Source organism: Ptychodera flava, chromosome 3 (assembly GCF_041260155.1).
Source record: "Ptychodera flava strain L36383 chromosome 3, AS_Pfla_20210202, whole genome shotgun sequence".
Classification (NCBI taxonomy): Eukaryota; Metazoa; Hemichordata; class Enteropneusta; family Ptychoderidae; genus Ptychodera; species Ptychodera flava.
In genome coordinates, this window is record NC_091930.1 from 49,076,167 (window position 1) to 49,098,551 (window position 22,385).

General features: G+C 38.0%; 1 protein-coding gene and 1 long non-coding RNA gene across 2 annotated transcripts; both read right to left on the bottom strand.

Annotated features, from left to right (window-relative positions):
- Window positions 1–519: 519 nt before the first annotated feature.
- On the bottom strand, window positions 520–1,451 carry LOC139127054 (uncharacterized). Its single transcript, XR_011550914.1, has 3 exons — window positions 1,304–1,451; window positions 1,110–1,208; window positions 520–838 (listed from the first exon to the last, which is right to left on the bottom strand). It is a non-coding gene; the product is annotated as an uncharacterized lncRNA (long non-coding RNA).
- Window positions 1,452–2,162: 711 nt separating this feature from the next.
- LOC139129368 (fibroblast growth factor receptor 1-like) lies at window positions 2,163–21,879 on the bottom strand. The gene is made up of 17 exons (XM_070695001.1): window positions 21,810–21,879; window positions 20,765–21,097; window positions 20,230–20,520; window positions 19,760–20,038; window positions 17,848–18,114; window positions 16,906–17,235; window positions 16,352–16,684; window positions 15,922–16,224; window positions 15,216–15,503; window positions 9,084–9,227; window positions 8,914–8,955; window positions 5,632–5,762; window positions 5,036–5,243; window positions 4,621–4,731; window positions 4,226–4,392; window positions 2,893–3,015; window positions 2,163–2,282 (listed from the first exon to the last, which is right to left on the bottom strand). Exons 1-17 carry the CDS (start codon window positions 21,877–21,879, stop codon window positions 2,163–2,165), a joined length of 3,540 nt encoding a protein of 1,179 aa, XP_070551102.1.
- Between the last annotated feature and the right edge of the window lie 506 nt (window positions 21,880–22,385).

Here is a 22,385-nt window from a genome sequence, read left to right on the forward strand (position 1 = left end):
GCTTATCAAATGTGTTACCTATTCAATAAAAGATGAAACAGGTTTTGTTGAACCGTCTTATAGTGTCCCATATAATCTTTAGACGTTTCACAAATATAAAAGCTGAATTGCTTCTAATTTAACACTTTTGAAAGACCTTCATACTGAGTGCTGATCGCAAAATATTTATTTACTCATAAAACCTATGCACATGATAACAAATGTGTTTGTATCTTTTTACAAATTATATTACCTCTGCAAAACAAAGATGGCCTTTACATCATATATTCAATGTGCTATTTAAGTCAAAAGTTTGAAGTAATACACGTTGCAAAATCTTGACCGATTTATCTTAATTTTTTTACAAGTTAAAAAAACGTAAAACATCCCATTTTCACTGATCTCTTTCACAAAATGAACGTAATCGTTTCTTCATAGCTACCGTAGGGAATATGTGTCGTAACTTTAAAAATAAAACCAAAAAAACAAAAAAAAAAAAACAAACAAAAACATGTCTTATCATCAGACTTCTGCATATTAAGTATTGTTGATATATGTAGTCACTTAGACTTGGCGAAGATTCGTGCGCGCTGTTTAGCTTTTTTTGAATACTATATCGAGTACATATTCGTCACGTGAACACGTTTACTATATTTACTACGTTTTCGAACTGGAGGGAGACTCAAGATAATGGAATAATGCATGCATGACCGTTAAAACATGCACAATTTGAAAATTGAATTGCAAAAAGCTATTAGCATTGAAGATATTTCGCTCTCATCTGCTTGCTGATGTTTTCCTCTTAGCTTCTGTTGAATATTGGAGTATTCCTGTTAGCATCCTCTGAATACGAGTATTCCTGTAAATGAAACATTCCTGATGTCACTGTCACGTAAGTAGTTTTAATTTTACTATCAGAGGAGAAAGCTATCTCGTATCGAAATAGAAATAGCAAAAGCAGAAATAAAAAAAACGACAATAACAACCATCACCACCATGATCATCATCACTGTTTTCGCCGTCATTATGATAAGTTTTGTAATTTATCTTACGGCTTTCGCCTAAAATATTTGTGGATTCTGTTCATAGTTAATAAAGCATCACAAGAAGATGAACTACAGCTGTCTTACCTTCAATTGTCTTTTAAGTTCCTCAACTTCTGGTGGACAGATTGCAGGGATGGACGTGAAAATGGACGCCATTTCCAACATGACAACATCATTTCATATCTGTTTCGGTAATGAGCACAATGTCAATTTTAAATAGAAAAATAGTTATCGTGCAATAAACAAAAGCAAGCCGATTGATATTTTAATTTTCTTACATGACATCCTCACAACCATCTGGGCTGACTAAACGTTTTCCTTTCTCTAGCAATGCTTGGAGATCACATTGGGGAGTATTCTTGTAAGGAGCTCGACCTACAATCGAAAAGAATTCACGAGAGACATGGGTTATCATTCTTTCTGTCACAATGGTATTGAACCTGAGACTGCGATTTAGATTCACTTGTAATATGCCAGGATTGAATTACTGGTTTGACAATCATTACTTCGGTCTAAAATATTAATGCGCTCGTCTCATGCTTCTCAAAACGAGGTCACCAACACATCAAAAATGAAATGATATATCTGACAAATAATTCCCAGGGGTTTTTACTAAATGTTGTTACAAATGTACTTAAATATGCATTCTAAAACATCCATTTAGAGTCTTATACATGTTCCCTGTTGAATTATATCAAATGAACATTGTTCTTAAGCTACTTATTTGGTACACGTGAGAGATAATACCTACTTCACAGTTTAAACATATGTGAAACAACCAAATTTATTCAATAAACATTTCTATGCAATTCTTCATCATTACAATGCCAGCGAATTTTATACGCCTTAATCTTACCATCAACGTTGTTGAATCTTGAATATTGTGTTTGATTGTCCAGGCGTTATAAATGTTTGCAATACTACAGTGTGCACCCCCATCTTTTTCCGGACATTGAATATATGAATGAAAAATAAATAGGCAGACAATGTCAGTAGGGTCAGCAGATTATCTATTGCAATAGGTAAAGCAAAGTTAAATCGCATGAAATTCCAAAAAATAACGCTTTGGTTTCACATCACAAATCATATGCATGGCATCTTTTTCATATTCAGAATGCAAGAACATTATTCCTGCAATCATCTATTACCAAGAGAGAATATCTCCCAAATGACAACTCCAAAGGACCACACATCTGTCTTCAACGTGAAGGCTTTGTGCATCAGCGATTCAGGTGCCATCCACTGGTATTGAGTTTTCTATGTGAGAGAAAAGATAAACTTGGAGTATGACTAGCATTATTCATTCTGCAACCTTAATTTATGTAGTAAAATCGGCTTTGACTAATTATTACACATTTTCTACCACAATATTGTGCAATTTACTTGTATGAAGAATCTTAGTTGTGCATAGTGTGTGTGTCCTCCATTTACGAAGAAAGTATGTTTTCTTTGGTGAATATTCTACATACAAACATGTTTACTAAGTTTGGTAAGTTTCACAACAATCGATATTAAATTTTTCTGTAGTCGGTTAACATAAAATACAGTAAGCCTTATCGTTAGGAGTTCAGTGATGCAAGCTTCAGTTATATATGATACCCTTCTGTAATTGGTGCTTGCACAGTAGTAAGCTTTGAAAACGACTTAGTTGAAGGCAAAAAATACATAGAAAAGTCAATAAGATGTAAATTTGTCAAATGGATGATGGATATTTTGCATGAATTAACTTCATAACTTAACAGTAATTCAACATGAGAGAATAAATAAATAAATAAATAAATAAATAAATGAATTAATGAATGAATGAATAAATAAATAAATAAATAAATAAATAAATGAATTAATGAATGAATGAATGGACGATCACCATTTTAGTTTTGAAAAACGTTTCATCACTCATCACACCACTGGCGTAGCTGAAGTTCGATATCTTGCAGACACCTCTTTCACATACCAACACATGTTTGACTGCCAGGTAACGATGAACAATCTGTCAAGGATAAAAGTATAATTTGACTGAAACTTTTATTTCAGGCAATAATATGCCTTTATTTCAATTCTGCATGTTTGGTTCCTATATGTTCGGTGCAAAATAGCTGAAATCAGAAATTTTAAGAAAAAGGCTGCACTTCATATATGTTTTGGTTTTCTGCAGAGAAAATGCATTTAGTGGCAACCAATCCTGCATTGACTGTAAAAGTCGTAGAGTTCGGGTTTTCACATAAGGAATGTTACTGGTCCATGGTATCAATGCGGAGCCGTCCTTATTTACGGCCTTGGGGGGGGGGGGGGGGTGAGAGGAATCATAGGGGGTACACTCGAAAAATTGAAAGCAAGAAAGGGGTTGCTAAAATATGGACAGAAGGGGTTTACTAAATATTTTGCGCAAAATGAATTGCAACACCTCTCAGATTGCAGCATTTCACACATCAATTTTTCAAAATGTTCGTTGCCAGAGGGGGATACCCCCTCTCGTGCTTTCCTCCTTGGGGAATTCCAAATGTTTTACTTACAAATTGAAAATACCTCTCAAAGTGCACCATACTGCACCATTGCACTTATCAATTTCTTAAAATTTTCAATGCGGGAGGGGAGACACCCCTCTCGTGCTCTCTCCGTCAAGGTGTTTCAACAGTTTTTTCTTAGTAAAAAAACACAAATTGAAAACACCGTTCATATCGCACCAGACTGCACCATTGATGTCTGTACCATTGCACACATCAATTTCTAAACATTTTCCACGCAAGAGAGGGAACAACCCCTCTGATACTTTCCCCCTCAGCATCTCGCGTGTTCTCCCCCCTGCACTTTCAAATTCTGCCTGTCAGATATCTGAGTGAAAACCCAGTCATTATACCTATCCCAAAGTAAACAATACTACATGATTGGATATCATTGGATATTTGAATATCATTTTGTTGGTTTCAACTTTTTCAACTATCATGAAATAACTAATTATCATCCAGCACGGTACAGCAGAATTTGAAAGATCTTTACTATTCCTATATTATTGTAAATTTTGCAAATACATGTATCGATATTTACCTTTTCAAAGTGGGAGGAGCGTCAGTCAAAAATTCATTCAAATAAGGGAGATTAATCAAATTCATCATGGTTTGCAGGGGGTTACTTGAAATTTCAAAGTTACTGATGAAATTCCTCCAACCCCCGCAGGCAGTAAATAATGACGGCTCCCTTACCTTGTTTCTTTGTAGGCATTTCATCCCACTTGCGACGTCTGTAGCAAATGCCAGCATTTGTCTTCGTGCAAAGTCGTGTTTACCAGGTGTAAAAAGATCACGATTCTCTTTCAGATATGTCTTCAGATTACCATAAGATGAATACTCCATGATTAAAACCATTGGAGCTAAGTAATATGCAAAATTACAGCAAATTTCAAACTGACAATTGCGACCCATATTATGGGATGTATGACTAAACATTTATTTTCATGAGCGTGTAAAAGTATAAAAAAAAAGGATTTCAATAACCTAAATATCAAATTATTCTGAGACTCTAGTTTTCAATTCTTCCGTGTCATGATCAAGTAAAACTTTCTTTGGTTCTTTGTGAAGATGTAATATATTACTCCAACCTTCCTCAGTACAGTAGCCCAACATTCTTATCACATTTTCGTCGCTGTGAATTTTCTTCATCAGTTTTATTTCCTGTAACATATTGCTTCGAAACTCAGAATCGGTTGAATCTGTATGATTAAATGAATAATAAGAGTCGTTGAACAGTTCGGAAAAGTTAAGAATGTAACAAATTATGATTTTACCATATACAGTAATGTTTCACCAAATGATGCTTTGGCCCTCTGCTATTGTTTCTGAGCGACACACACTTAATGCATTCCCCGCCGGCTCATAATGGACAACAAACCAATCATTGCGTGATGGTGTCTACTATATGAAGTGAGTTCCGAAACTCTATATATAATCGCATAAGCACGTTTATTAACAATTTTAATTACAAAACATTGAACTTTACATTTAAGCATTTCTTACCTATCTCAGTTTTGATAGCAACATCACTTGGTCCATCTTTACCATCTATAAACCAAGCTAAGGCTTTGACAATTCGGTAGGATCTACTAGTATGTAGGGTTTCTGCAATATGCAGTCGGTCTCTTTGAAATTCAAATGTATACTTTCCAGGTTCCGTGTAGGTTTGTGAAGTCTTCCTGACTTCGAGGTGTTTATAAGCATCGGATGTCTGAAATGTTAAACAGAGGTTAACCGACTATTTGCACAATGCAAATGTATGTTTCGTATTATATAATGGACGTGCAGTAGATTAACGTACGCAGTTTGAAGAACACAAAAAATTGTAAACATATACTAAAAGAAATTTATCTCTGATAAGCAAAAGTAAACTACCTTCCGACTTTGATTGTTTCCGTACTACTTGAACTCATTTCCTTGCATTAAATAACTGTTGAACTGTTTTGTATTGCACGGGACTGGAACTCAGTTTAGGTGTCTATTTAAAGGTCTTTTGGCGATATATTTCATTTGGAATAAGATAAATAGCAAAGGGTAATCTATTTGTAGCTCACTTTCTATACAACATGACGCTAACAATAATCAATAATATATCTCACTTGATCAGCAGAAGGTTTACACTCAATTTCATTGTCTTCTGTTACAATATTCTTCAAAGGAATACTCTTACGATTCGCGGGTTCATCCATTTCGTCATCACAGCTTTCTAATTTACTGTTACAACTGCGTCCTGTCGAATAATTTCATAGAAAATCTTAATATGAACGTTAACGTAAAGAAAAAAATCACAGTTTTTGGATATAAATTAATACTTTGTAGTTGCAGCCAAATGTGCAAGGCTCATAGGTATATCATAGCTGCAATAATTGTAGCCTTGGTTGTTGGTGGGGATTGGGCTTCTGTCGTGCGGCTCGCGCCTTGCCCCAACCAAGGCTACAATTTCTAACACATATCTGCACGTAAAACGCCACTGTGGATCAACAGTGGACGCTCAGGGAACACACGGGGCCGCATTATCAGAGAATCCCGCCTTACCGGGTGCAAATTTCACCACAATCCTACTCCCGGATAATGTTAGAATTCTTGAAACCACGTATCGATGGTCAACTGTGCTCCTTGCAGCTGAAAAATGACAGTTTCATACTCGGGCACGAAGTCAATTTCAAACTGGACCGCCATCGTTGAACTCTGTACCCAGCCGACTAGTACCATTACATTTTAGGGGTGGCCGACAGGTGTGAGGGGCTGGATGAGCATGCTTTACGGGTAGCCCTACGAGTATGGCGAGAGTGTCTGCCTTGCAAGCCGCCTCCGGAGCCAAAGCCGGACACTCTCTTGGGCTAGCTTATGGGATTGATGGGAGGGTAGGACAAAGGGGAGGGTAATTTCCATGACAATATATAACACTTGGTGAATAAAGAGAGATGCTCTGTCTTTTCAACTTTCTCAAATAAGTCCAACTACGTACTGGTTCAATCCTACACGGGAACGGGTTATTTAAAGCAGTTAGAACTTTGTGTTCATGTACATTGTACAGAGGCGTGTGCTTCAGCTAAACTACATAACTACTTCAACTTTCACAACGAATTTCAACCATTAACCTCCATGGTTCAACAACATTATCAAGATACCGCTATAGTTGAATGTCGAAAGTGTGGTGCCAAAACGCATTGTACTACGGCAATCTTGTCCATGACAGCGCGACTTTGCACAATTTTTAATAGCGGATATTTACCATGTAGTATCGAAGTTTGACATATCGACGATTTCGGGATTTATACTAGAATAAATTGCTTCGTGTCATGGCACGCCGGGTCTGTAGTAGTAGTAGTAGTAGTAGTAGTAGTAGTAGTAGTAGTAGTAGTAGTAAACTGTAGTAGTAGTAGTAGTAGTAGTAGTAGTAGTAGTAGTAGTAGTAGTAGTAGTAGTAGTAGTAATAAACTTTATTTAAAGAGGCTAATCTGATCACAATGCAGTAATTGTAATTTCCATCACAGCCCTCCTGAGGCAAAAATACATAAACAAATCGTCGAAAAAAAAAACAATGTGGAATGGACGAACAGCACTGCAGATGTCGAAGACAAAAGAAAACAGTGTAGGCTGAGTCAGAGCCTTCATTACAATATTTCATGACAAGATAACCAGGTAGTTCTGATTTAAACATCAACAACGCTTCACAGTGACGGATAGATGGGGAATGGAATTCCAAATTTTAGTAGCTCGATACACAAATGATCTTTGACCTATGTCTGTCTTTAACATTGGCTGGTAAAAGTTAACATTTAATGTATACTAGAACTACGAGTATCTAAACAATCCATTTCTGAGAGAAGTTGTCGACATCACTCTTAGAGTCTCACTTATGAATCGGAACTATTAGCACAGGTGAAACAGTGATCGGCAAATGTACCACTATAAGCTTCAAAATTAAAAAGAGTTACCGATATATGTCAGACATATTTCACCACTTTACAGCTCTGGCTAAGCCTTTGACTGGCTCTAACTTCGATACTGGGCGATACAAGAATTTGTTAAATCGCGGGTAAATATCCGATATAGGCTATATCGAAGATTTTACCGCCTACAGATCCGGCCAAACCGCAGTCCCTCCACCCACTGTGGCCAAACCAAACAATATCTATATCATATAGTCTAGTAGCAGTAAGTATCGATCGGATATCTTATAATATTGCGGTGTTCTCTTCTTGTCGGAGTATCTGTAATATAGCAAAGACATTACGAGACTGCAGACTTTGTATGGAGTGAATATCTCTTTCACATCTTCAGAAATAAATATGGCAAGTTTTTCAATGCTCACTGGCCTCTCGGCTTTCAGCGATAGTTGTATTCTTGCAGTAATTGAAAAGGAGCAAATGGTCCTACGACCATTTTCCAATCCTCCGAAAAGATAACGTTAAAATAACAACAACTACTGCCACTGGCGCGTTGCTGCTAGTGCCACCGTTTTCATTAGCGCTCATTCAGCCCCTCACACCTGTCGGCAACCCCTAAAATGTAATGGTACTAGTCGGCTGGGTACAGAGTTCAACGATGGCGGTCCAGTTTGAAATTGACTTCGTGCCCGAGTATGAAACTGTCATTTTTCAGCTGCAAGGAGCACAGTTGACCATCGATACGTGGTTTCAAGAATTCTAACGTTATCCGGGAGTAGGATTGTGGTGAAATTTGCACCCGGTAAGGCGGGATTCTCTGATAATGCGGCCCCGTGTGTTCCCTGAGCGTCCACTGTTGATCCACAGTGGCGTTTTACGTGCAGATATGTGTTAGAAATTGTAGCCTTGGTTGGGGCAAGGCGCGAGCCGCACGACAGAAGCCCAATCCCCACCAACAACCAAGGCTACAATTATTGCAGCTAAGGTATATCAGATAAGTAGTTTAAACATCATAAGCATCAATCATCGTCTGTAGGATGCATCTGTGCATGTCTTCATAAAAAGGCGACAACAAACATGATATTCATCATTCAAAGTATAGTGCAGTTTTCAATGTAGAGTAGACATTACACTATACAGAACATTTAAGTTGTTTAATATTTGCATTCGAAATAACGATATGACAATAAATGAAAGTACACACTGCATTCGTTTATTATTACATATAAAACACCGATAAATATCCGGGGACTCGATAAATAAGGGCACATGTTCACATAGAGTAGTATTGATTAGCATGGTATCCTTAAATTCTTGTCTCTATACAGTACAGCGGAATACATCGATTAACTATATATACAACTCAGAGTGATGAAAAACGAGAGAGAGAGAGAGAGAGAGAGAGAGAGAGAGAGAGAGAGAGAGAGAGAGAGAGAGAGAGAGAGAGAGATTCTATCATGATACATTAGCATAGAAAGATAAACTTACCATAGTTGATGCTTTCATAACTATGGCTAGATTTCACATTTCCTGAAAATAGACAGAATCAAAGCAATGATTTATAATAAATTGTTTCACAGATAAACAGAAAGTTGGTTTCTCTTCAGCGTTGAAGTTATCGATATTAGACACAACATTTCAATCAATGTTCTACTCACGCAAATTTGCTTTGTTGCGTCGTCGGATTACGTAAACCACTGCGACTGCTACGATAACCCCAATTACAACTACAGCACAGGAACTTAAGATAATGAGTAATGTATCACTGTCTTTCACAGCTATTGAAGTGCCGTTGTTACTTGCTAGAAAGCAATAAAAAGCAGAAAATATTTTCGAAAGGTTCATTAAGGTAGTATGTGTCTCAAAAGTGAAAGTCAGATAAGTAGTTTAAACATCATCAGCATCAATCATCGTCCGTAGGATGCATCTGTGCATGTCTTCATAAAAAGGCGACAACAAACATATTTTACACTATACAGAACATTTAAAGGTATGGAAATCGATCCCAGGGCCTAGGAGTGGCACATGTAAAACAGTGTGTATCTTTGCGTCAGAGGCGGAATAAACTATGAGTGTATATATTTATCCAGGAAATCTTAATCCCGACTGCTATGTTTGTACGCACATAGAGCCAGTCGACGTTAGGGACACAAAAAACAACACGAGGAACAAACAGGCAGTGGTTTTGAACAAAATCAATGTACCCGGTACTTCACCGATGTCTGTAACTCAGTACATGAAAATATTCGTAGCTTGACGCACTTTGAAGATAGCTCGTAACAATGGCCAGTGGAAAGCCCATAGAACTACGTGTATAACTATAACAGCCACTCATGTAGTTGGCGCTCAGTGAAGATTTTTCCGATCAACAACTTTGACGGATGATGGACTGACCTTTTCTACCGCAATTGTTATCTCCCTCGATTCAGCACAAAATTTTCGTATGGACTGTTGATGCGGGGTTTACAGTGGTTATGTGGTGGTAAATCCTAGTCGTATTTACGACTGCTGCGTAAACAGTCACTGAATAAATTTTGCACGCATTTACGAGCACTGGATATTACTACCGTTTTTGATCGAAAACCGTCCGTATACGCGAATGACGGTTGTGACAAAAACAACACAAGGAATCTGGCGTACATATTTACTGCATTACTTTGACCAAAAAATCACCCAAATGCCGAACGGTGATCATACAGAACTCTGCTGCATGTTTCTGGACTAAACGACCCCAAACCGACCGTGGTCCCAGTCAACTGTGCCGGGCTCGACGTCTACTCTATCCGCGTCAACTCAAACTTTCACTCCAGAAAACTTTACCCCACAAACTGGGAATGTACTAAATTTACCTTGAAAATATTTCAAACTGTGTATCGTATTGAAAAAATCTTACCTCGGCCACGGAGCAAATTAAAAAACCAACAAACCCCAACAGAAACAGTGGAATGATCATTAGTGTGCAAGGTCGCTGTATTATATGTCAGGGTGAAAAAATCTAGCTTTGAAATTTCTGGACGGTACAAACGGCGGGGCAGAATTAGACAAGATTACGACCAATGTGTTACCGCCGATGGTACATAACGTACTGTTGATATCAGGTAGTTCGGTGTCCAGTGAGAACACGATTCCGAATATATCACGGCTGTTGATTTGAGCTGCCTCCGATCGAAAATTTTCAACACAAAGACATGATATCAATAATTTTGCGAGACTGTAAGTACCCGCTGTCTTCTCGCCAAATAGCTGCGATCAAGATCATTATGATAGAAGCAATTGACCGCCGAACACATGCTTGCTGTTCTTATACACAACGTGTAAAAACTTATTATTCCTGCTGAGAAATACGACAGCAAATATTGCAATGTGAATTTCTTACTATCTTCCTCGCAATGGTTTTGCATCTGTGTTTATTTTATCACGGTCACTAGACCATTTCTGACGATTTTTACTAACAAAGAATCAGTTCACACTCATCGTGGGAACACATTGCAAAGACGTTCACGAAATTTTCATAACATGAAAGATTACCGTAATCCCCGTTTCAAAGACGTAGGAAATGTATAATGATTTGTTTATCTTGAAAAATCCCGAACTGAAGCCTCTAAATACAAAATGATTTTTCTTCTGAACAACTTCCCGACAACTTTACAATCACGTGCACTCTGGTCATCACATGGCGGTTGTAACCGTACATGTGCTGCTGCCAATGGAGAATCAAAAGACTTCAAATCAACAGTCAAAACGTACGGAAAAATATCAATATCCAAGCAATGTAAAACAGAGTAATTTTGATAAGGTCAATTTATTGTATATTATAAAAAATCTCCAGACCACTCGTAACAGCGTAAGATTATGATCTCACTCATTCGAATACTACACTCACACGGGTAGGGTAAAAATATGGGAACTCAGATCGTTATATACTGTTTCCGTCAAACGAGTCCGCTTATCTAAAGATGGCAAAAATGGTAAAAAAGACGGTAAAATGACCATAATTATTATTGCTTGTCTCTGTAAATTTTGCCGACTATTCGTTAGTAGTTGTCAAATTTCTTGAGTTTGTCGGAAAACTATTTCAGTGAATGACGTAAGTTTCAAGACACCCGAGTGCGAACGCAATATCGATATTGGGATAGCAAAATATTATATTATTATATAGACTTTGCAACCAAAATACCATAACAAGTACAGACAGGTTGAATTGTTACAATGATATAAAAATAAATCATAAAATCACAAAAAACTACACTATAAAACTGGAGTCAATCAGTCACAGACAATCGAGGAAGAACATAAGAGTCTATTAATCTGCGATTTAATTCATCCTAGGTTACCATGAAAGTAAAAAAGGTAATGTTGTGCCCTGGTTGGGAAAGAAAAGTTGATTAAGTTTTCAAAAAAAAACGTCAGCTAATACTCGAACAATTTAGTAAAAAACTAGTTCAGAAAAACGTATAGAGAACAACGACATCACCGATCACTGCGATCTTCAGACCTTTTATCATGTTTCAGTCTGAACGGTCAACATTTGATGCTATAATCTATGCCAAGTGTCTCTTTTTGGTCAAATCCGACAGAGATGAATCAATCACGATTTAGTTTCATCGCCCCGACCCGACAGGAAATAATGAAGCTCATGAGCACCTGTATACATGTAATCGTGGCATGAACGTATCCAATGCCCGTCCACTGCACGAGCCATTGACCATGCATCGCGAGCAAAGCAAACAACGGTTTTGGACGTCACCAGAGCATTTTTTTCGCAGTCTGTGAACGGTTGAGTGGTTTGGGTAGGCTGCATACATGTAGATCGGAATCGAGTTGATTTCGGCCGAAAACAGTTAGAAAGTAGTTTTTCGTGCTCCGTCCAAATTGGATCCGCATGTTGCCGGTTTTGTCCATGGTAATCAGCAGAGCTGTGATGGGAGGCCGTATAACGCCGGGAATACACGTCATCGTACGCAGAGCTAGGCCACAACATACTTCCAAAAGCTATCTATCTTAAAATATCGTACTGCAGGTCAACACACACATCACTCATTCATAGGCCTACAGGTACACATATCAACGAACAAAAAGGGAGAGGCAATCTGCTTGAAACCATGAAGTAGTCCGTTTGTGTCTGATTTCATTGAGGCGCGTGTTCAGTAACCGTTGGTCAAGTTTTTTCGTTCAGTAGTAAGAATCGTTTATTCATTGTTGACATCGTAATCGATCCGATGTACACAACAAATGTTTGATCGTTTGCACCTTTGCGCGTCCCCTCGTGATTGGCAGCTGTTTGAATGCTTTCATCTATTGTTTGTTGGACGCTTCGAACACAGCATCGAAGCAGTTTTGGCATAAAAAATCAACTTAAAATGGAAAAAATGAGAGAATTTCGCCAACAGGGTGATGCCACAAGTATTCACAAAACGTTATATGTTGGAACAGTGCTTTAATTTACACCATGGTTGTTGAAAGATCCAGATTTTCGGGAGCATTCGTTGACGTTGTTACCATGTGCCACTCATGTTGGATTATGAATCCCCGGGGAGATAGGGGGTATTTATAGGCTCCCCCTGCCTTTAAGTTGTTTAATATTTGCATTCGAAATAACGATATGACAATAAATGAAAGTACACACTGCATTCGTTTATTATTACATATAAAACACCGATAAATATCCGGGGACTCGATAAATAAGGGCACATGTTCACATAGAGTAGTATTGATAAGCATGGTATCCTTAAATTCTTGTCTCTATACAGTACAGCGGAATACATCGATTAACTATATATACAACTCAGAGTGATGAAAAACGAGAGAGAGAGAGAGAGAGAGAGAGAGAGAGAGAGAGAGAGAGAGAGAGAGAGAGAGCCCTAAATTTTGAGGCTTTCCTTTATTACGCCTTGCGCATAAATATCAGAATGTTTATGTGAACAGGTTTCATAAAGTATACGACGAAGCTATCAACAGCACGCGCGACATCGCTGCAAGTTGTCCATATCTCCATGAAACCAAAGAAGAAAGACACCGGGATACAAAAATAGTCATACAGAAGGAACTTTTTACGGGTCAATATGGTACTACAATTGTAACCGATCAAAAACTGTGCTCGGCTTTAAATCTAGCCTGATTTCGATCGTCGTACTGCACGGAGCTCGCGCGGAGAGGGGACGCCATTTTGTTAGTTTACCCTGAGAGTTGCCATGTCAACAGTCGTCGCGCGCGCGACATCGCTGTCACGCCACGCGCTCACTACCTGTTCGGGGAGACCTAGACTCTCCACAGTCGCTGTGCCTTGTTTTGTGCGCGCCCACGATGGGCCTGCATTCGAAGACTTTGGCTGGTCCCCGCCTCAGTGACAAGCACAAAGAGGCAGGTAACGGGAAACCGCCATGTATCGAATTACGAAATCTGATTGGTTGAATCATGGGGCGTTGTCATTGGCTGTTCAATTTTACTTTGAAGTAAAGCTAAAATTATCACAGCGAACGTGGCTAGAATTTAATCGAGGATTTAATTAACATTTTTACAAGTTTTGAAATATTGGCAGGTACCAGACTAGACTAAAAAGCACGCGATAAAAAATGATCCACTATGTGCGGGCATGCGCAATCAACAACTTCCGGGAGACCAAAAACTGTCTCATTTCAAAATGGCGGTTTGCTGGTATCTGCGTCTTACTTCGTGCTGCGTCTAGCTAGTCACGTGAGACGCAGTGATCAGCGAATCGAAGACTACGCTGTGCAGCTGTGAGCACGCGCTGCCAGACACAGCGACTGTCCGTTTTTGCAAGGGTATGAATATTCATAAGGGTAGTGACCTAAAAAGAAACACCTATCTAACTGGGCGGAGAGAATATATACTAGTAGCCGGTAGACCTATATACGTGGTATGTTTTTATTTTTCATTTTTCATTTTATTTGGCTATGGTACTTGTCATTTTTGTTTTGATTAACGGGTGTGTGGAGTTCTATAAAGTACCCGGATCAGGCAGAAATCCGACCGGTCGCTTGCAAGAATGTCCAGACCCTGGGATTCGCGTCGCGTCTCTGAAGGGCGCGCGTGTTCCAACGGGGAGAACGCGAATCGCAGGGTCTCTGCCAGACTAGGGGAGACCGTGCACAGTGCCGGCGCCGTGCGAACGGTAGAATGTTTGCAAGAGCTTGACCAAAAAAAAAATACCTAGGGAAAACATTTGAAGATTCAACATGTTATTTCCATATTTTGCAACCAGAAATACCCGTGTTCCTCGAAGCCCTTCAAGTTTTTACGTCGGCGACATCGCTTCGCAGGCGGGGAGCGGCAGCCGTTTTGTTGTTTACGTTGTTAAACAACAAACTGCTAATGTAGTTAGGGAAAACTCTAAAACTGATGACGTTCATCGTGTATATTTCGACGTTCACCGTTAAATATCACGGCTGATATTTTACGGTGAACGTCACTAGGATGTCGCAATATGGGCATGGTATATGATAATACGGCTAGTTTTCAATCGGATTCGAACCCACAACATACGGCATCAGTCGCCTAGCTGAGAGGCCATAGACAGAACCGCTCGGCTAAATCTCCACTCCCAAAACAGAGTGGTTCAATAGCCGGCTAAGTTGTAACATTTTTCTGACTGAGACCGCTCAACACGTTGTAGAGTTCGTGAAGCACTCACGCACGCATGCTCACTATCATACATCGCACATACACACTTTATCGAAGCGAAGAAACGAATTTCATCGCTTTAACTGGGCGAACGATAACCTCGGGGACAATTCTGTCCAACAATATCATAATGCAACTCTCGTGCTTACCCTCTACCATTAGCGTCAGCGTTGAACTTCTGTTTTCTCCGATATCGTTTTTGCTTACAACTGTCATATTGTAACGTGATCCATCTACCAAACTACTTATATTAACAGATATTTCTCCAAGTTCATTATCATTGATCAGTTCCGTCGTTTTCTTTACCCCTTCTGGTAATTTTACATACTCCACGTAGAATTTCTGATCGTCGCCACCGTTGTAGCCCGCTATCCAATTTACGTTGGCGACGCCCGCTTGCATATTGATTTCAATGTTAGTCGCAGCATCAGGAATAGCTGTATGGTGTATCAAACATAAAGGAAATACTGTTCACGGGTATGAGACTGAATATATGCTAAATGCTGTTGGAAACGAGAACAGTCGTATATAGTGAAGCAAGCGCCAGTATAAAAATACAAGAATAAACAAAAATCGGGCATGGAATAGAATGTCACACTGCATGAAAACCCAAGAATACTTACTGTATTTGCAAGGATTATTGCCTGTATTTTAGCTGAAGAGTGCATATACAGATTTATACAGTCAAGAATCAATTGCTTGTATTCAGCAAGCCTATATTCATGTGAATTCATGTGAATTCACGTGTATTATTCTATAATACAGTAAACTTATTAGTGTGAATTTATCTAGGTTATTGCGTTTTCATGCAGTGTCACTTACGTCTGCGGGGAGAATTAGTCACAGTAAACTTACATTTTCTTGAGACAATTATGACAATCTCGACATCTCCGTGTTTATTTTTACCTCTGCAGTAATATCTCCCATAATCACTGTTGTCAACATCTTCAATGTACAACTTGCTCTCTTTAATTGTTTCCTTACGGTTTTCTTTAATAAACAGTCTGTTACCATCAAGTGGTAGTTGATTTCCGTGTCGGTCATACCATTGTGTAGATGGGGATGGATTACCATTCATCTGACATTTTAAAATAGCAGTTTCTCCGATGTTCACGGCGACTCTTTTCTTAAACTTGTCATTTACGGCAAACGGTCCATCTTCAATACAGATGAATGATAGATCATGATACACGAAACTTATTTTTGAGAAAACAAAACACCACTAACCACCGATTCACACAAACAATGAGATACTTCTACAAGTTGCTTACATTATTATACTCACATTGTACATCCATTTCGATTTTCTGTGACTCATATGTTTGTTCTGAAAAATCAATGTTGGCTGCGACACAGTATATTGAAAGGCCATGGTGTTTAGATGTTAAATTGATCTGAAGTTCTTCTTCTGAAACTGTCCCATTGAATTGTCCTTGCCGGTGTTCTCCTTGAGTCGATAACTTCATTTCAATCCCATCCATGTACCAAGATATATCGGCGGGCGGATTACTGCTACAGGAAGTACACTGAAGTGTCAACAAGGAATTGGTCACCAATTCGTTTTCCTGGGTCGTTGTTGTAAGCTTTGTGATGCAGTTTTCAGGTTGGTTTGGTGGAACTGTAAATGATAGACAATAATGGAACAGTAGAAATTTTAATGCAGTTTGAGAAAAAATAATTATTTCATTTCTTTTCCAAAAATTACTCATTGTATTTATTAAACATCGCTCGTTCGAATAGATTATCACAATTTATTTCGAAAACAAACAAGAGAGGAACCAACAATTGTTTGTTAAACATTCTAAAAAATGTTCAATAGAAAATAAATCGTAGTCTTACAGAAAATTGACAGAATAATTTCGCTTGAGAATACATTGTTTTCTTGAGGGAAGTAAGGATGCTTTGCCGAACATTGAATTTTTGCTTCATTATCTTCAGGTTGAAGTTTAATACGTATTTGTTCTTTGGTTATGAAGCTACTTGGACCACTGCTTTCTCCGTCAATTGCCGTAATGTTGACTCCATCAGACTGTCCTTGTAAAGTTAAACCATTCCTATACCATGTGATGGTTGTTGCTGGATTACTACAACTTGTTGTGCACGTGAGGGTCAAAGACTCGTCTGTCTTCTGAGCTGTGTTACCAGTTAGATATACCTCCTTCGGGTTATCTGTAAAATAGAATGCAGTAAATAACCATCGTTAATAAATCAAAATATACATCAGCGGAAAGTAGAAGAACCGTGTTATGCACATTCTAGAATAGGCAATTCAAAGAAATTTTGTTCAGTATAATACTACATGAAAATTTAGTCAAAACAATTGTGATTTCATAAATTTAGTACAGATAAGACCTCGAATTTTCAAACTGAAAACTATACCACCGAGCCTAATGGTAGATTCTTAGCAATGGAGCAAATTTAGCCATGCTTTAGGTAAAATACTAAGTGTTAAAGGGTGTAAAATAAAATTCCTTAAAACAATTTAACTTTTATCACAGGTTAACAGAAAATTGATCATTATGGAAAGTTATAATTTATTATAAGTCAATGTTATTAACAGAGTTTTCCAATCTGTCATTCAGGCTCGTGCCTGTGTTCCCTTTGATGCCATTGTTGCTATTCATCCATCGTTTGTACATCTGTATGTTGTCTGTCTGTCTGTCTGTCTGTCTGTCTGTCTGTCTGTCTGTCTCTCTCTCTCTCTCTCTCTCTCTCTCTCTCTCTCTCTCTCTCTCTCTCTCTCTCGCTCTCTCTCTCTCTCTCTCTCTCTCTCCTACTTACAAAGTACATCAAGGTATGTATAATTCCAACCGAGTCCATAACCACCAATATCATCACAAAAAGTGTTTCTCGCCGTGCAATTGTAAATTCCGTTGTCAAATATTTGTACATTCTGCACTCTGAGTGTACGTGAATTCACCACAGAACCACTCGGCGTAATCCACTGAATCATGTCATAGGTAGGAATGGCCTTTGCATCGCATTGCAATGACGCGTCATATCCTTGTTTTACTTGTTGAACCGGAACTGTTTCAACTTTTGGGTCATCTAACCAGCCACAAAATAAAGGAAAATTAAGTATGGTAACAGAGAATAATACTTAGTCTAAAGTAGAAAATGGCGATGGGTGTTTTATATGAGAAGACCCTTTGCGGCATAGAAATCTGACTGGTCTCGAGTTCATTTATTATTCTGTAAGCCATATTATTTTCACCAAACATGCTATCAAGGTAACGAAAAAAGATTCCTGTGGACTGCAAAGAATATTATGCTGTGATAGTTCGAATGACATTTCGGATAAGTTACACGCAAGGGCAGGAATCTTCAAATTTATACTTGAATGTACTCTATCATTCAATAATATTCCAAACAAAAGGACATACAAAAGAACAATGCTCTTCCAATAAGTCACGCTAAGTAAATGCAAATAGGCCAGCGTGCATGTACTTTTGTCAAAATGTTTTGCTTATATTTTACCAACCTTTGATGAAAATTAATAACATCTTCTACTTTGCTACAACATCTCGTTCTGACTGAAGTTATATGTCCTTGCTTTAATGTCACCATTAAAAACCAGCATGTACTCATTTGATGCATTAAATTAATTAGCAACAGTAGTAAAACTACAAGTGAAATGTTTTAAGCTAAAGGCATGTATGCGACTAAACTCAAGTTTAAATATATATTTTTAGCGTGACTTTTTAAAATTGGTAACAGATTAAGTAAACGTTTGATTTAATGTTTACGGTCTAATCGTGTTTAAAGTCTGGAGTCGCAGGTCACTAAGCACTTATTGAAAATCAAAATGCCAGGGTTTATACGGAATATCAGGAATAGTAACATTGTATGCTGAAATGGATTTGCGTTTTCTGTTCTTGGTATGGTTAGTGGTCGAAACCGTTGAAGTTCAAGGGAAATATTTTGCTTTGGAAGATATTTATTTCGCCATTTTTGTTGCTTTAAGTCAATAAAGCATTATGGTGACACTATGTTGTACTATTTTATCCATTGAAAGCTGCAACGTTTTCCAACAAAAACGTTAGTGCAACATACTATTTTTATGAATCTTTCTGAAATGTTTTTGATAATTTTGGACCGAATGGTCATCGCATTTCATTGGCTAAAGTTTTTCATCAAAATTATGACAAAATCTGAAAAATAGAATTGGTTATATTTTTACAGGTGGCAGAAATTGACTTTTGCGCTCAAAGGAATAAGACAGGATGCCCTAATCACATTCAAATGAAATGTAATCACGTCGAAAGAAATAAAACAAACGTATGGCTTTTCATATACTGATTAAGGTGGGTTTGAATGACTAATCTAATTATATACTTATTTGCAATGAAAGGATATAAGCCGACTGTTTTGATTAAATCGCAAAATAAATACATATCCGTTTGTATGCTATAAAATATTATAGTTATGAGAAGTTTGAATGGGATCGGTATAGCACTATAGGCATGTCTGAGAAACGGCTCTGGACGGACGCACAGATGCACAGACGCATTTACACTCAGGCGGACTGTACACAAAGTACAAGACATTTGTTGACTTCTAAAACTAAAGAAAACACTGAATACTAAATCCTTTCTTGCACGTTATCTTTTTATCGCAAATATCAGCTTTTTAATCATAACAATTAATTTAAAAATGTTTCCAAAGAAGTTAATGGTTCAATAAATGTACTTACACTCAACACGTACAGTAGTGTGACTTAAACTCTCTCCTTGCCTTCCATTGTAATACGTGTTGTACACTTTACATGCATAGACTCTATGTTTCACGCTATGTTTCATGGAATCAACGTTGTCGATTATCAGAGGGTTTTGCCTTGTAAACGATTCACTGCCAGGAATTTTCCATAAAATAGCAGCCACATTTGGGTTACCGGGTACATATTCACAGTTGATCCTAAGTGCTGTTCCCTCCTTTACACATACATTTGACGGAGTTGTAGCCAGGGCAGGATCTGTTTGGATAACAAAACCACACAAAAAAAACAATAACAAAAATAACAACAACAACAAAAAACAAGAAAACAACAACAACGGAAAAGCGCACGTGTGATAGATTTACCTCGAAATTGTACGTCTGTAAAAGCAACTATTTTTCCGAAAAATAATAGATACTATGAAAAATAAACCTAAGGAATGAACTTACACTGAACATTTGGTTGGACACTCTTTAAACATGAAATGGACGAGGAACTGCTACTATGTTCTAATCTGCAGCTGAAAGGAACACCATGATCATCTCTTGTTATTGTTGTCTTGATATCGAGGGGACTGTTGCCACTGTGGATTTCAACTCCGTTTCTATACCACACTAGTCTGCCTGGTGGCGTGATATTTTCAGTCTTAAGGCTACACCGTAATGTTACCTCAGTGTTCTCGATGACTTCATCATATCGGCCTATACCACTGACTGCAGTACAGACAGGGTCGTTGGGATCTGTGGATAGAAATATATGACTCGTTAATGCAGTATCAAATGAAAACTAATGATAACGTATCTCGTTTGGGATTACTGACACAGGAAGCCAAGGGAAGTTTGTATTGACAATGTGTGACGACATGTTTCATTAAATATGTAGCTGACATACTTTTGCAGAAGTATGTTTTTCCTTGTTGAAGGTTTACCACATTGGCAGTCATTTCTTTTAGTCTTTGTCATGCGATAAAGAAAATGAACTTACCTATCACAGTAATAGTTGCAATAGACGCCCTCAGATCACTATGTAAACAATACCATAGACCGCTACTCTCTTTAGTCACTCTCTTGATGACCAGATTACTTTCTCCCTTTGACTTATCACCAGTTACGTCACAGCAATCATTGACTGAAGTACCATTGATGGCTATCCATATATCGTCAATGGATTTACCATTCAGTGGACGTTTTGTCCATCCAGGAAGTAGAAATTGTGATGTGTGCTCAGAGTAATTCACTGAACAATTCAGTGTCAATGTATCTCCTTCTCTGACGTATGCATCTTTTGGTGTAACTGCCCAGGAAATCGAACTTGCCACTGTAATAAAATTCGTTGACAAATGTTTGCGATGAAAAGATTTACAAGAATTCCATTTGGTTTTTCTTTTTCCCTCGAAACAATACTCATATGCTTGATGCAAATTGAAAATAGAGACTATGGGAATAGGCATATCACCACCATGCTGATAGTGATTTGTTCACATCTGCTGGAGAGCCAGGGATTCGGCCTTTTCAAAACGTAACGAGTGAGAAACAGCATGTTAGACATTAAAATTGTTTTTATGTGCGATGTGTGATAGCGAGTATGTGAGTGCGAGTGCTTCATGAACTTTACAGCGTGTGGACGGGTCATGGTTAAAAATGTAACGGCCGAGTGGTTTTGACTATGATGTCTTCGCCAGGTTACTTGGTACCATACTTTGTGAGTTCGAATCCGATCGTGAAACTACTGAATTGTCTAATAATATTATTACTAATTTAATTAGATTTAATTATAATCCTATAATTCTCGAAACTGTATTTGTTTATCTAAAATTATCTTAATCCGTTTAAGATTCCTAAAATATTTACATTCTTCAAAATAGTAGAAGGCCTATAGCCAACTCTACAGTCAATTTCCCAGACACTTATTACCAGTGTTTAATCAAGAGCTCTATAGCCGTATGTATATGTCTAGCAACCATACAAACAAGCATACTTCCCAATCACCTAAAATGTATTGAAAACGAGGAAATTTACACACTGCTTACCTGGTCCGGTGATACAGACTAGTACAAGTAATGTCAGTGATAGTATGCTTGATAACTGTACAGTATCCATCGGGACGCAGTCTGGTGAAATTAAGCAACGGTGGAATTTATGACATCATGCACTTCCAGTGAATGTCTTTACACATTTTTGGATAAGGGGAGTTGCTTGTATTTTGCCTAAATGTCAGTTAAGAGTGATAAGTGTCCGATAATTGTATATAGAAAGGTACCATTGACCTGCAGTGTCTGAAATATGTTTCAAAGTATGTGTTTAGTTAGTTTCTGAGGGAACCTTTGTTAATGACGTTCGATAAGAATTGCCGGCTTTTACTGAGCGTATGCTAGTAACATAAGATACGGCCTATTTTCGTATTTAAATATTTTACCAACATTTCGGGTTGGTAATTCTTTTTTTTTTCGCTTCTTGATATTCGACCTTTTTTAATGTGCACCTTAGTTCAGAGATTTTTTATCGAGTTATTGTATGAGTCATTGCAATCTCTAATGCTACAGACTGAGGCTCTCCGAGCCTTGCCAATTTCTTTTCAAATGTCTCACTGATAAGTTTGTCAACTT

Coding starts and splice junctions, on each gene's coding strand:
- LOC139129368 (XM_070695001.1), bottom strand. CDS start 21,879: ATGGATACTGTACAGTTATCAAGCATACTATCACTGACATTACTTGTA. Junction 21,098..21,809: donor AGTCTGTATCACCGGACCAG/GTAAGCAGTGTG, acceptor ATTTTATTACAG/TGGCAAGTTCGATTTCCTGG. Junction 3,016..4,225: donor AATGCCTACAAAGAAACAAG/GTAAGGGAGCCG, acceptor TATCCTTGACAG/ATTGTTCATCGTTACCTGGC.